This window comes from Tachyglossus aculeatus, chromosome 14 (genome assembly GCF_015852505.1).
Source record: "Tachyglossus aculeatus isolate mTacAcu1 chromosome 14, mTacAcu1.pri, whole genome shotgun sequence".
Taxonomy (NCBI): domain Eukaryota; kingdom Metazoa; phylum Chordata; class Mammalia; order Monotremata; family Tachyglossidae; genus Tachyglossus; species Tachyglossus aculeatus.
Window position 1 is genome coordinate 29,771,062 of NC_052079.1, and position 14,995 is coordinate 29,786,056.

Below are 14,995 nucleotides of genomic sequence, written 5' to 3' on the forward strand. Positions count from 1 at the left end.
AATTAGGTGACTTGTCCAAGGTCACTCAGCAAGCAAGTGGCAGAGCCAGGATGAGAACCCAGGTCCTCTGACTCCCAATAATAATAATAATGGTGGCATTTGTTAAGTGCTTACTATGTGCGAAGCACTGTTCTAAGCACTGGGGGGATACAAGGTGATTAGGTTTTCTCAAGTAGGGCTCACAGTCTTAATCCCCATTTTCTAGATGAGGTAACTGAGGCACAGAGAAGTTAAGTTACTTGCCCAAAGTCACACAGCAAATGTGACAGAGTCAGGATTAGAACCCATGACCTCTGACTCCCAAGCCTGTACTCTTTCCACTGAGCCACGCTGCTTCACCATGCTCTTCCATGCTGCTTTGCAGGACTGGATCAGAAGGATCCAGGACTTCGCAGGACTGGATAGAGAAGCAGCGTGGCTCAGTGGAAAGAGCCTGGGTTTGGGAGTCAGAGGTTGTGGGTTCTAATCCCAGCTCTGCCACTTGTCAGCTGTGTGACTTTGGGTAAGTCACTTAATTTCTCTGTGCCTCAGTTCCCTCATCTGTAAAATGGGGATGAAGACTGTGAGCCCCATGTGGGACAACCTGATTACCTTGTATCCCCCCAGCACTTAGAGCAGTGCTTGGCACATAGTAAGCACTTAACAAATGCCATCATTATTATTATTATCAGAAATAGTTAGGGACCACCAAGAACCTTCATACCTGATTTAGAATCAACAAATCAATGAAATTTATTGAGCACTTACTGTATGCAGAGCACTGTACTATGTGCTTGGGAGAGTACAGTGCACAGAGTTGGTAGATCCTTGGTACCCACCAAGGATCCTACAGCGTAGAAAGTCTGCTAGGCCAGAGAGATGGGGAATGAGACTGAGTTTGCCCATGGCTATGATCTCCTTCTCAATCACTACTTGCCTTGCTAATGCATGTGTTTCACCTGGTGAGAAGTGACAATGATAACTCAAATTTTGGTTTTGAAAACTGCATTCATAACTGAATGTGAACCCTAGGGATTCCAAATTCTTCATGTAGAGTGATAGATCCACCAAAAACATCTAAATGCTAAATTTGTCTAAAGGATCGTAGGAATTTTTGTAATTACAGAGCACTTCCTTGATTATGTGGCTGAAGAAAAAAATGGATGGTGTTCTTTCCAATTTCAATTAAAATTCAGGATCACTTCTTCCCTCTAGATCTTCTATTTCAAAGTAACACTAAGCCAAAATGAATGCAATCTGATGAAACTGATAGTTTTATCAAAATATGCTCCCTGATTCTGCCATCACATCACTGAGTAGAGGTGAGAAGGGTGAATCACTTTTGGGGGAAAGAAAGGAATACTGCAGTCTAGAAGCTGTGTTTCTTGATTACCATTGTTATGAAAAAGGGTTCAGAAGTTCAAGTAAGGGAATGTAATAACCTTGGTGACTGTGCCTTTTCTACAAGATGTTCTTATCTTGGTTTGGCATAGATTATCAACTTAGCAACTGAAGCATAACATTTTTTACAATTTTATAGACACAAACATGATCAATTTTTGTATGTTACTTTGTGCCTCTCCTTTCCTGTCAAATCTTTTGAGTTTTCTGTAAACATGATAAAGACATATACGTATTTATGCATGTACATGATTATATATTTTTTAAAACTTCAGCATATCCTCCACAATGGGTACCATTAACCATTCCTTTGTACTGATGTGAAATCACACAGTGACTGTAAAACTGAGATAACCCAATGCAACTCCCTTTGTCAAAGAACATATTTCAAAATATTTAATTTTTATAAAGTTGAAAATTGGATGTCTGGTGCTCTTCCATAGCAGGGACACTGTTGCAAATTTCCACTGAATTATAACATCTTCATCTTTTAAAATGATTGAATTATTGGAAGCAATGTCTGCCCTTTGGAGAATAAAGTTTTGTTCAAACATTTGTTTGCAGATGACAATATGGCAGTTAGAAAGTTAAAGCATGTATCTGACAAGGGATTATTGTAAAGCAAATGAACGATTTTGCAGAGGCATTCCCTTTTTTAAGAATCAGTTCACCAGTCATCTCAATGATAGTAACTGTTGATACTTTTCTTTCTGGGCTCATGCATTCTCCTCTCACTTCATGTTCTCACTCTTGTAGTTATGCTAAAAATTAGTTTTTTAGTTTGGTTTTGATGAGAAATTTCTTCCCAGATAATTTTATGAGGAATTAGTACTTTTTGAATCTCACACCTTATTTGAATATCTTATTTCACTATTTACATATATACAGACCTATGTGTCTTCAATATACATTTTTGTGTGCCAGAGGAGATGACTTTTAACAACTTAACAATCTCTTTTCCCTTATTTTTAAGAGAAATGACATTTTAAATGACATGACCATAACAATGGCCACCTGATAATCTTTGGGGGAAGTGACCTTTTAGCATAGCTTAATATAGTCCATATTATTTATTTATGTAGCTATATATATAATTGTGTGTACTATATGTTATCTACTTAATTCCAGTAACCCCTAACCTCCCATATCAAACAGATCTTCATGACAGCATAACAGTGTTGATAGAAACACTTTACATTTTGTAAAAGTTTATCAACCATAAAATATAAAACTTTAAAAAAAATACAGAAAGCTGCATTATACCTATCACATGTTTACCTGTTCAACAAAGTGAGGTCTTTTGCTAAGAGTGTCTTACTAGACTTATAATTTTATAGTGAGAAAAGGTTCTATTTCTGTAACAAATACATCCTGACATTATATATTTTATGGAATAAATATACATTATATTCGGTTAAATTTTAGAATAATAGATACCTGCAATGCCTAAATTCAAAAATACAGTACTAGAGTTCTCTATCCTTGCTGCTAACAAAATAAACGCTGACCTAAAATTGCCCCACCCTATTGATGCATAATAAAGTTTATGGAAACACCAAGAGTAAAAAGCCAATTGCTTCTACAACCTGAATACAGTATAAATATATTATTCTAATAACTTGCTATTTTCAGAAAAAAATTGGATTTATTACAAACTGGAAGTCCAATTGAATCAACTCTGCGATATATATATATATCTATATATATCTATATACATATACATGTACAGTTACAGGGGTGTTATCAATTGAGCTGCTTGGATTTGTTTTTAGTGGCAAAAACCTTGAACTGATGCAGTTTGATGTACAGACTAATCGCTTGTTAATCTCTGGAAATACCTTAAATTAGAGATTTACTCCATCCATTCTCTGAAGACTTTTTTTTTTCAGAAGCCATGGGTTTTGATGGTGTTTAAACTCTTCAGACTGCAACTGCAGCATATTAAAAAAAATCCTTACACAGCAAAAATTTCCACTGTATCAATTGGAAGCTCCATCTGTGTAAAGATTACATAAGCAGGAAGGTATAAGAACCAGAAATTGGGTATGCAGTTGCCTTGCCAAATAATTCTTATTCCACTTGTTCAAAGTTTCTTGATAGGTACAATTATAGGATTTTCCTTTTCCTTGATGGTAGAATCACTGAAACATGGCTCTGATTGCTTAATTCTTGAGCTATTAGTGTTTTCAACAATCTAAAAGAAAGAACAAAGAAAAATAAACTAGTCAATCTTTATACCACAATAGTATGCTAAAACTTTCTAGGTATCATGAGCTATAAGGCAACAAGAAAGCTTTTATCAGTCGTACTTCATTCTGTTTCTGTATGTCATAGAAAGTATTGGATACTGGCTAGCAAAAACATCTCCAAATGAGGGAGGGATTTGTAGGATTAGAGCATACAATATTGTAAATAGGGCCAGTTTCGATCCATCAGTGGTATTTATTGAGTGCTTACTGTGTTCAGAGAGCTGGACTAAGCACACTTGGGAAAGTACGGTACAACAGAATTGAGAGATGCTATTCATGTGCACAAGGAACCTTCAGTCTAGAGCAGAAGATCAACATTAAAATAAAATGTTGTTATGGGAAAAAAGTAGAGTATTAGAGTATTTGTATAAGTGTGGTGGGTTGGGATAGCAAAGTGCTTTAGGAGTTCACAGCCAAATGCATAGTTGATGCAGAGGGGATATTTTATATTGATTTATTTTGATAGATGGTATATTTATACTCGATATTTTAAAGATGCAGAGTATATCATTATCCATTGCTGCATCTTTTTATATCTTTGAAGAAACTGAATTGATCCAGCTAATTATTGAAATAAAAGTACACACTTTCAATTCTCAATTGCAGGTGGCACCTTTTTTTTTTATAGTACCTCTTCAAACCTATAAAAAGTAATTCTCTGAAATGACTAGACTGTAGATGGTAAGCTTACTCTAGACTGCTAGACTGTAAGCTCTTTATGGGCAGGGACTGCATATACCAACTCTATTGTACTCTCAAAGCGCTTAATATAGGACTCTGCACACATTAAGCAATCAACAAATAGGATTGATTGGTTGAAAAGTTTAGAACAATTAAGAAACCCTTACAATATTTTGGACAATGGCCCAGATCCAAGTATGAACCACATACAAGCCCTGGCGTCTGTCTCAGGAAAGCAAAACATTTTGTCCTATGCAATTTCCTTGGAGAGCTTCACCTCTGTGGCCACCACCTCCCTCTCCCTCTTCTCAGTGGGTTTAGCATGAAGATGTCTGTGAACGTCATGTTGGGTCAGAGTGTCTGCCATTTCACTATGTCTGTGTCCCACAGGGGCCACTAGGAGCAGGGGCCGGGGAAGGTAACGAGCTCCAGAGGGTGAATGGGTTTGGCCTTCAAGGCCAGGGAGGAGGATGCAGGAAGGAACAGGGGCCTCCAGGTGAGTGGCATGGGACCCGGCCATCTCCGTCTCCCCGTCTAGACTGTAAGCTACTTGTAGATAGGGAATATTCATTGTTGTATTGTACTCCCTCAAGCACTTAGTACAGTGCTCTGCACACAGTAAGTGCTCAAAAAATACAATTGACTGATTGGCTAATGTCACAGCAATGATCCTTCCCCAAAAGTGACAGAAGTTCATCCAATCTCGATTGACTCACTGTTATTTGATGACAAATCTATGGAGGAAATGTCAGGTAGAAATGGCAGAGACATGATCAGATTTTCTTGCCTCAGGTTCCTAATTCTCTTCTACATGAATTTGCTCCTCCTCTTCCCAGAAATTCTTTGGTTGTGAATGGTCTGGAATCTCTAATTCTGCTTTCCCCATCCATCCTCCCTGCCTTTCAAATGGGATACTTTTTCTACATCAAGCAGAACTGGAATCTCTTGATTCATTTGTAAGATCCCTGAGGTCATGGCACCCTGCTTTACACCCCTTTATTATCTTGCTTTCGTGACTGTTTAAAAATCCTTGTGGATGATGATGATTATCTTGGAACATCCTTACAGATTCATGGAGATAACTGTAAAAACAGATGGCTTAATGTGAAATTCAGTTAGGATGAAGGCACAGTGTCTGGTTGGTAGGGAATGAGTGCTGATTAGAACTAATCTTTGTTGCATATCACCAGAAACATTTATTGAGTGCATGATTGGGCGTGGCACTATACTAATGTTAGACAAAGCAAAGTTAAACAAGGCACTTTATATTAATGCTTGAGAAAGAACTATTTAAAATTTACTTGGGCTAGGGGATTCCCGTATTTCTAAAAGAAGTGACTATCATAAATATCTGACAAAACAATTGCAAATAATGTTTCCAATTAGGGTTCTATAGTGAATCCCCTCAAATTTAGGGGGATGAATACTTGGCAACTCCACTACTCATTAGATTGTTAAGGGTTAAATAATTTTGTTCCCTTTGCTAAATAGAATGAGAATTTTTCAGCATTTAATCTACTACCACATTGAAAGCTTTTTTATTTAAAGCTTGGTCGATCCTATAAAAGGACCTGATAAAAAAGTGAAATTCCAGTCAGATTGGGTGTTGTTCATTTCCCATCAAAGGTAATATCGATAGCCAGATTAGGGAGATTGGAGAACTCTCTGCCATATTAATTTTACAATCCCCAGGCTGCTCATCAATGTGGCTGGAGCAGCACTGGCCTAGTGGAAAGAGCCTGAGCCTGGGAGTTAGGGGACCCAGTTTCTAATCCTGGCTCTGCCACATGCCTGCTCCGTGACCCTGGGCAAGTTATTTCAATTTTGTGTGCCTTAGTTTCCTCACCTGCAAAATGGGGATTCAGTGCCTCTTCTTCTGCTACTTATACTGTGAGTCCCATGCAGGGCAGGGACCGTGTCCAACCTGATTTACTTGTTTCTACTTCACTTTCTTTACTGGTAAGAATTCCACCTTTGAGGATCCATCCAGAGAAATTGGCCTTGGGGCCACATGGATAGAGAAATTTCAGGTTATAACACTGTCATTTATTGACTTTCTATATCATATGCCCTGCATTTATCCCTGGACTAGGTCATAAATAATTAGATTGGACACAGTCCCTGTCCCATAAGGGACTCACAGACCAAGAAGGAGGGATAACAGACATTTTAACCACATTTTACAAATGGCAAAACTGACATGCAAGGAATGAAGTGATTTTCTTAAGGTCACAGAGAGGGCAAGTAGCAGGACTGGGTCTAGAATCTGGTCTCTTGAGTTTTCCTTTGAAAATGTCCAATAAATTGGATAACTATTAAGACCAACAGGTTCCTTACAGGAGTGCAAAGAAGGCCAAAGTTGACGGCATGGAAATCCATCTCTTACCAAAGCCTCCAGTTAGACTTTGCCATAGGCAGGTAAAGAGGTTAGAATCATTCAGGAGAAAGATAGCCAAGTATGGAACCATGGAAGCAGAAATATCAATCAATCGAGGTATTTATTGAGCACTTACTCTGTGCAGAGCTCTGTACTAAGCACTTGGAAGAGTACAATACAACAGAATTAGCAGACATGTTTTCTGCCCAGAGCAAGCAATATGAGAATTCAAAGTGAGCATGGTTTTACTGAATCATAGTACTCAAATATGTAAAACTGTTCCAAAAAAGAGATAAGCAGACCAGTGGTAATAAGCATGACAATATATAAAATATGCAGAATAGCTGGTCAAAGTTACCCCAAAGGGGGCAGATATCAAGGACACTGTGTACAGAGTCCAACTGCAGAGCCTCAGGTACACTCAGTTCTCCTACAGTACAGAGGATGCATTTTTAATGAACCCCCATTAAAGAAGGTTCATGTTACACTGCATATGTCTTGACAGATGCTATGCACATGTGGATTGCTGTTTTTTTCCAATTGCTCACTGCTTTCTATCCAGATAGATTCATGTTGTTGAAAGACCATTCCCTTCTGCCCTGGAAGCACACAATGGAGGACCTGATTGTATACCACCTTGAAAATTCAAATGAAATACAAATAAATTTATGATACAAAGAAGAATGCAGTTTTTCTTCCTATAGCCTTTGGAAAGAAGATGACATTATTATTGATATCTAAGAAGTGAATCTACTCTTCCTCTACAAGCCAAGTGCAGTGAAATTCAAATGTTTCTGGGGGAATTGAAATTTCCGATATTATTTTTCCAACTGTACAGTCTAACAGATTACCCAGAGTATCAGAAACCCAAAAACTTCCAAGCATGAAAACATAACATATATATATTTTACCATGCTTGTTTAAACTTTCTACAAACATAGAAAAGTATTTCTGTTTCTGGAGTAATCTGCTAAATGATAGGACAATAGCCTAGAGAATTGATGTCATTTTAACAGTGAATGAGCCTAGGACTAATCTCTGTTTTTTAAAAATCATATTTGCTAAGCACTTACTAATTGCCAGGCACTGTACTAAGTGCTGGGGTAGATACAAGTTACTCAAGTTGGACATAGTCCTTGTCTCCACATGGGACTCACAGTATTAATCTGCATTTTACAGATGAGGTGACTGAGGCACAGAGAAGTGAAGTGACCTCTAGACTGTAAGTTTGTTGTGGGCAGCAATTGTTTCTTTTTATCATGATATATTGTACTCTCTGAAATGCTTAGTAGAGTGCTCTGTACACAGTAAGTGCTCAATAAATATGATTGAATGAATTGAATGAATGACTTGCCCAAGGTCACACAGCAGAGAAGTGGCAGATCCAGGATTAGAACCCAGGTCCTTCTGACTTCCAGGCATGTGTTCTATCCACTAGGCAACACTGCTTCTCTAAGGCTTCTAGATAGGGAACCTGTTTGAATGATTGATTCTACTGCTGGAGTGGGGACAGAGTCCCTCTCTCTCTTTCATACATGCCAGTCATTTTCTTTCTTCAGCATATCAAGTGAATCAAGCAGGTTAGTAGGCAAGGGTGTAGAAGACTGCAAAGCACATATGGGAATTTTACCTAAGAGAGGAAATTCTTATGCCAAAAGACGTGATGATTCCAGAGAGTAAATATCTTCAGGGAGACTATAATTGCATTTCACTTATACTTTTTCTAGGGTCTTCATTCGATTAACTTGGCTCTCAAAAAGCATTCCGTGATGATATAGGAGGAAATTCATTTTTCCTTAATGGTAAAAGATGCATTCCTCACCTATGACATGTGATTTTGCTGTGTCTGTTGCTGCTGTTGCTGCTGTTGCTGAATTAACAGTTGCTGCTGCTGGCGGCGTCGAGCTGTCCGTAGTTTTTCAAAACGAGCCTCCATTTCTTCCAGGACTTTAGGGGTGTAGCGCACAACCAACTTTACACTTTCCTTAGCAGCTTTAAGCAATTCCACTGCCTTCTCATGATGCTCTCCTTCCACACTCTGAAAGCACAAAGTGAGGGTAATTAGTGTTCCTTTTTCAAGAATCCTTCGCCTTCCTTTTTAGCGCCAGATGAGACAAATGTTTGCAACTTTTCAATTTTCCAGTCTTGCAATTAACGATTGGAATACTGCCATTTCCTATTTTCAGGACGACTTACCTATTTTTTCAGTAACAATACTTGTGATATTTGTTTAGCATTTAGTATGTGCCAGTACTTAGGAGAGGAAAATACAAAAGTACATAATATAATAATATCTCCCAAGTGCTTATTCTGTGGTGAACATTTTGCAAAGCACTGAAAAGGATATAAGATCATCAGATTGAAAACAGGTACTGTTCCCCATTGGGTATTTCATCCCCATTTTACATATGAGGAAAGTAAGGTCCAGATAAATTGTGACTTGTCCAAGACCACACAGAAGGCAAGTGGCAGATCTAGGGTTAAAATCCAAGTCCTCTGACTCCCAAGCCCGTACTCTTCCCACTAGGTCATAGGAATAGCCTATTTATTGATGCAGTGACCACAGCCTAATGCTAGTGATGAGCTGTAGCTGCCTCGGAAGCCACTGAGATCTTTGCAGCCCATATCGATCAGCTAGTTTTTAGGATTCGTGTTGGTTTTGTCCACTTTGTACAACACCATTAGGGGTTCTCAGCTCAGAGTCCTTAATCACTGAGAACAATCCCAAGAGGCAAAACCAGGAGTAGAATCCACAACTCTTTCCTCTTGACTGACAATAGTGACTGAATAATGCCAGCTGAGTGTATAGGCCCTGGCACTGACTTGAGGTTCTGTATACTTAGGTTTGTGGTTTCAGTTGTCACACTGTGGCTGATTAAAATGTGCTTTCTCCATCATTCTGTCAAATTTGTTCATACAGTTAATGACAGGATTTGCCAATTTGCCTAATCAAACCATCAAAATGTATCCCTTCCTCTACTTGCAAATAGTGTTTTCTAATTAATGCAACTGTGCTAAATGCAAAATATAGTTTACAACCAGAAAGTTGAATGTTTACCACAATTCCAAATGGCCCTAATTAACATTTAATAGAAAAATGATTGTTCTCAGAGTGCAAATGCAAATCAACACGATTCGTCCTCCTCTGAAAAATCTGGTCACGCACAGTAATTTTATAAAAATGTGTATGGTCATATGCTTCGGTGAATGATTCTAGTTAGATATTGGAATTACAAGCTTCATGAAAAATGATACAGCTGTGCCACTCTGAGGTCTGCTTTCTCTGCCTTTCCTTTAGATTGTTTCTGGGTAAATTTAGTTTTTCTTTTGCCTTCTTTAAGGCTAAAATTACAGATAATAAAAGAGGAAGAGTGTCCAAATGCAGGACTGGATCAAAGCCTGCATAATAATAAGAGCAGCACCAGAAAACAAACAAACAAAAAAAAAACCCTCCAAAGGATACTTAGAAGTGGGAAATCAGAGGAAAGAAGATGATGGGTATGTTGATTGCTTTGAAAGTCAGTGTTTCAGGATGAGTTATGATTCATTAAAACCTTTATTGAAATAGGAAGGTCTGCAGAGTACTGAACATTAATGTGACAGTTAATGGATTTAAAACAATAATTTTGGTATCTCTTAAGGACTTACTGTGTGCCAAGTACTCTACTAAATGCTGGAGTACATACTACAATCATACAGGTCACAGTCCTTGTCTCACGTGAGGCTCACCATCTAAAGCAGGCAGAAATGGTATACAAAATTGATACTAGAAATAAATTAATAACAAATGTAACAGTCGATATATTTGAGCTTAAAAGTTGGAAAACCTAATAAAATATATTATATGAATACAATCATTTATATTATATTAAATATAAAATATATTTTGCTCTTTTAAAAAAATGGATATTAGTGACTTTGCTCACATTCAAGAAGTGTTCATAATTCCTTGGGCTAAAGAAGATCAGGATATGCAGCAAGATGTTTCAAAGAAAGGGAAGCAGCACGGCCTAGTGGAAAGAGCATGTGCTTGGGAGTCAGAGGACCTGGGATCTAATCCCAGCTCTTCCACTTGTTTGGTCTGTGACCGCAGGCAAGTCACTTAACTTCTCTGTGCCTCATTTACCACATCTGTAAAATGGGGATTATGACTGTGAGTCCCATGTGGGACATGGATTGGGTTCAACCTGATTATATGAACTGCTCATTTATCGGATCCTCTCTTGAAGGACTCTGCCTGATTGACATGCTTCATCTTGGAACCTCAGGGAATCTAGAAAAGTAGATCCCTGGGCACATTCAACAATTAATCAATCAAGCAAGCAATGGAATTTATTGAAAGCTTCCGGTATGCAGAGCACTGTACTAAGTGCTTGGGAGAATACAATAACAGAATTTGTAAGCACATTTTCCTGTCCACAGTTAGCTTACAGTCTAGAGGGGGAAACAGCAGATCAATCAGTCGTTATGTTTTAATGGGAAAAATTCTAATTTATTATCTAAAATGCTTGAGAATATTAGAAAACAAGGAGGATAATGCAGTAATCAAATAAGTCAAAGGAGAATGTTTATTTTTGGTCAGATATTCTCTGGTACTGTCAATTTTTATTTTAGAAACTGTAAAGTGGCATATACACTTGTGTTTCCATATACAACGAATAATTGAAAAATGAACACTTAAAGTTTGGACTAATTAAAATAGAGACAATAACCCAGATGCCTGACAGCAGAGAAGTTATAGGTGAAACTTGCTACCATTAAAGTTCTGATAATTATCTGGCATCCCATATTCGGCCCTTCCCAGGGAAAAACACAAACGATTTGCCATCTGGCTTTGAGAGATTAATTTTAATGGGATTAATAGACCATCTTGCATATATGTACCCTCTTTCTCTCCCCTTTATATTTGTGCACATATAAATGCAGAGGGAGAGAGAGAGAGAGAAAGAGATTGTGTAATAAAATTTAACTTCAATTAGCCTCTCTTCAATTTTCGTAGTCTATTCTCCTGAAGGCAGGAAAAAAGAAATAGAAAGCATAACAAACTGTTACTTGGGCATTGGTTTAGAGGGTCAAGGTGATCCCTTCATGTACAGACAGATATAGTATATGCGATTAAGTTATTTTACCAAAGGGGAAGATACAGGGATGAAAAGAAAATTTCATTTAGCAGTTATTCTGAATATGGACTTAAAACTGTTGTAAAGATTCTGTATTGCTTTTCTCTTGAATTGTTCCATTTGTCTTGCCTGACGGTTACCATCGATGTGGTTATTAAGTGACATGGCGTTCCCTCTGCCTGAATAATAGTTCAGGTAAAACACAGGATTTTTTGGTAGAACAGTTTCAGTGCTTCTGACTCCAGGCCAGGGGTGTGAGAACTCTTGTTCAGGCTCATCAAAATGGAAAAATCTTATAAATTAAATGTGGGCAGTCATGCCTGATTGCTTTCTTTTTCCAGGCTGTTAATTTGATGGGAAACTGATTTTTTCTTCCTTCATTCTGCCTTTTTTTTTCAACTGATTGTTGAAAATCTCCATTTTATGTGCCTAGCAGATCATTTTGTAATTGAGTCTGAATTTGTGTGTTCTGGGCATGAGCAATATAGAGTGGTATGAAATGTTCCATGTTTAAATTTTTACTCCTCATGTAATAACATGTAATGAAAAAATTCTTTTGTAGCCTTTTTTTTCTATAGTATGTTTCAAATCTGTCTAACGAGGAATTTCTGGAAAAGGTGAACGGCTCAGATTACAAGTTTTGAAAATATGGTATTATTATTTTTCATCCTTTATTGACAATCACAATGTTCTATGTGTGCATGGTTGTTCTTTGTGTCACAGACGATGCAGTTGTTGTTGTTATGGCACTTGTTAAGCTCCTACTATATGCCAAGTACTGTTCAGAGCTAATCTGATAGAAACTAATCATTTTAGACAGTCTATGTCCCACATGGGGCTTATAGTCTTAATCCCCATTTTACAGATGAGATAGCTGAGGCACAGGGAAGTTAAGTGACCTGCCCAAGGTCACACAACAGACAAGTGGCCGAGCTGGGATTAGGACCCATGTCCTTCTGACTCCCAGGCCTGTGATCTCATGTGAATATGGCTGAAAAGTCTGCAAAACAGATCAACCCATCCATGCAGTATGGCAGAGAAGAAAAAGAATTGGTTTGGGAATCAGGGGACCTGGGTTCTTATCCTGTCTCCACCATTTGTCTGCTGTGTGACCTGGGGCAAGTCACTTAACTTCTCTGTGCTTCAGTTTTTTCATCTGTGAAGTGGGAATTAAATCCGATTCCCTCTATTTAGACTGTGAGCACCATATGGGACAGGGACAGGGACAGGGTAAATAGTACTTAGTACACTGCTTAGCACCTAGTAAGTGCTTAACAAGTATCATAATCATTATACCAAACATCCCTCCTTGTGCCGATGTGTTTTTTCTTTTACAGGGAGTGTGTCTGTTTATTGTAATCTCTCAAACACTTAATACAGTGCTCTGCACACAGTAAACACTAGATAATCCCATCATTGCCACTTGTCCTCTCTGTGACTTTTGGAAAATTACTTAATTTATTGTGTCTCTATTACCTCATCTGTAAAATGGGGATTGAGTGCCAGTTGTCCCTCTTACTTCCCTCCTCATATCCAAGTCTAACTGAAGGTACATCTCCTCCAAGGGGCCTTCCCTGATGGAGCCCTCCTTTCCTCTTCTCCCACTCTCAATAAATACAAATGACTGACTGACAAGTTATGCTGCACTTGGAGATGTTTTTGTTTGCTTCTTAGTTTCACGATCCTCTAGAAGCTTTTCCTTGAAACTTCCTCCAACAGATAACTGCTTTTATTCCCTATCTCTCCCGCTAGATTATAAACTCCTTTAGTGATCCTGTCTACTATTTCCAGGATATTCTCCCAAGAGCTTAGTACAATCCTCTGTGCACAATACATGCTCAATCACAACTATTGATTGATTGATTTGCTGCTATTTGGACAGTCATGTGCCTCAGTGCTCAATCTGCTACAGTGCTGCCACACTGTCTGAGGCTGCACTTTGTGATATCTGTAAAGAGACTTCTCTTTCCCCTTTTTTGTTTTTTAATTGCATCATTTCAACTCACTATGCAATACCTGCTTATGTATTCTACTTTAATCCCGCTTCCACCGAATGAAGGGGAACATACCTTTAAAACGGAGGGTATATCAAAGAGGCACTAATTTGGATAAGATGATTTGGATTTTGAAAGACTATCTGTAGCCCAGCAAAAATGCATCAGTGATACCTTGCAGGTCTTGTTGTTAAAACTAAGTGGAGTCCTAGAAAAATCTCAAGCATGTGAAAGAAGCTTAGAAACCCATGTGGCCTGTGGTGGAATGACAAAGCTTAATCAATCAGTCAACCGATCGATAATATTTATTCAATCGTATTTATTGAGCGCTTACTGTGTGCAGAGCACTGTACTAAGCGCTTGGGAAGTACAATGCTTGTCAACAGTGTGCAGAGGATTGTGCCAAGGAATTTGGATTGTACAATATTTTCATAGGCATGACTTTTGCCCTTATGGGCATTACAATCTAGCAGGGAAGATGGACATCAATGCAAAGTACAGATTGAGGTGAAGAAGGAAAAGAGAATGAGTCTATTATTTAAATATTAATGAGACGGTATCCATATATAAAGGATAGGCTGACCACCAACAAACTCAGGATTTTTACTTAGCACAAAGGAAGCTACATGGCTCTACCCACACAAATATGATACTGCTAATGGTATTGGTTGTAGGTTCCTTGAGGACTGGATTAGTGTTCAAGAAATATCATTGATTGATGGATTATAAAGCAAAACACCCTCATTGCAGATAAGGAGAGAGAGTTTGTGTGCATGCTGAAAACATTATTATAATCTTTTGAATGTGTGGACTGAGAGATGGTGAATAGTAAAACACAAGCTCAACAATGCTACATAACAGCGGGGAAGCAGCATGGCTTAGTGGATAGAGCACAAGCCAGGGAGTCAGACCTGGGTTCTAATTCTGGCTCTCCACTTGTCTTCTGTGTGACCTTGGGCAAGTCACTTCACTTCTCTGTGCCCCAGTTATTTCCTCTATAAAATGGGGATCAAGACTGTGAGCCCCATTTGGGACAGGGATTGTGTCCAACCTGATTAACTTGTACCTACCCTAGCACTTAAAACAGAGCTTGTCACATAGTAAGCTCTTAACAAATACTATTATTATTATTAATAACAGTGGATCACTGCAAGTCAAGCCTATCAGACAGGGAAGTCTGGTGGTCTGCAATCA

The 14,995-nt window shown here is 38.3% G+C and overlaps 1 protein-coding gene across 2 annotated transcripts in view; it reads right to left on the bottom strand.

Annotated features, from left to right (window-relative positions):
- Window positions 1-3,119: 3,119 nt before the first annotated feature.
- LIN7A (lin-7 homolog A, crumbs cell polarity complex component) overlaps window positions 3,120-14,995 on the bottom strand; it is a 72,395-nt gene continuing 60,519 nt past the window's right edge. For both annotated transcript variants that reach the window (XM_038756496.1, XM_038756494.1), the window contains exons 5-6: window positions 8,510-8,725; window positions 3,120-3,574 (exon numbers count right to left, since the gene is read on the bottom strand). In XM_038756496.1, the coding sequence (XP_038612424.1) occupies window positions 8,510-8,725 (216 nt within the window). In that variant the 3' untranslated portion in view covers window positions 3,120-3,574. The remainder of the gene's footprint in view (window positions 3,575-8,509; window positions 8,726-14,995) is intronic.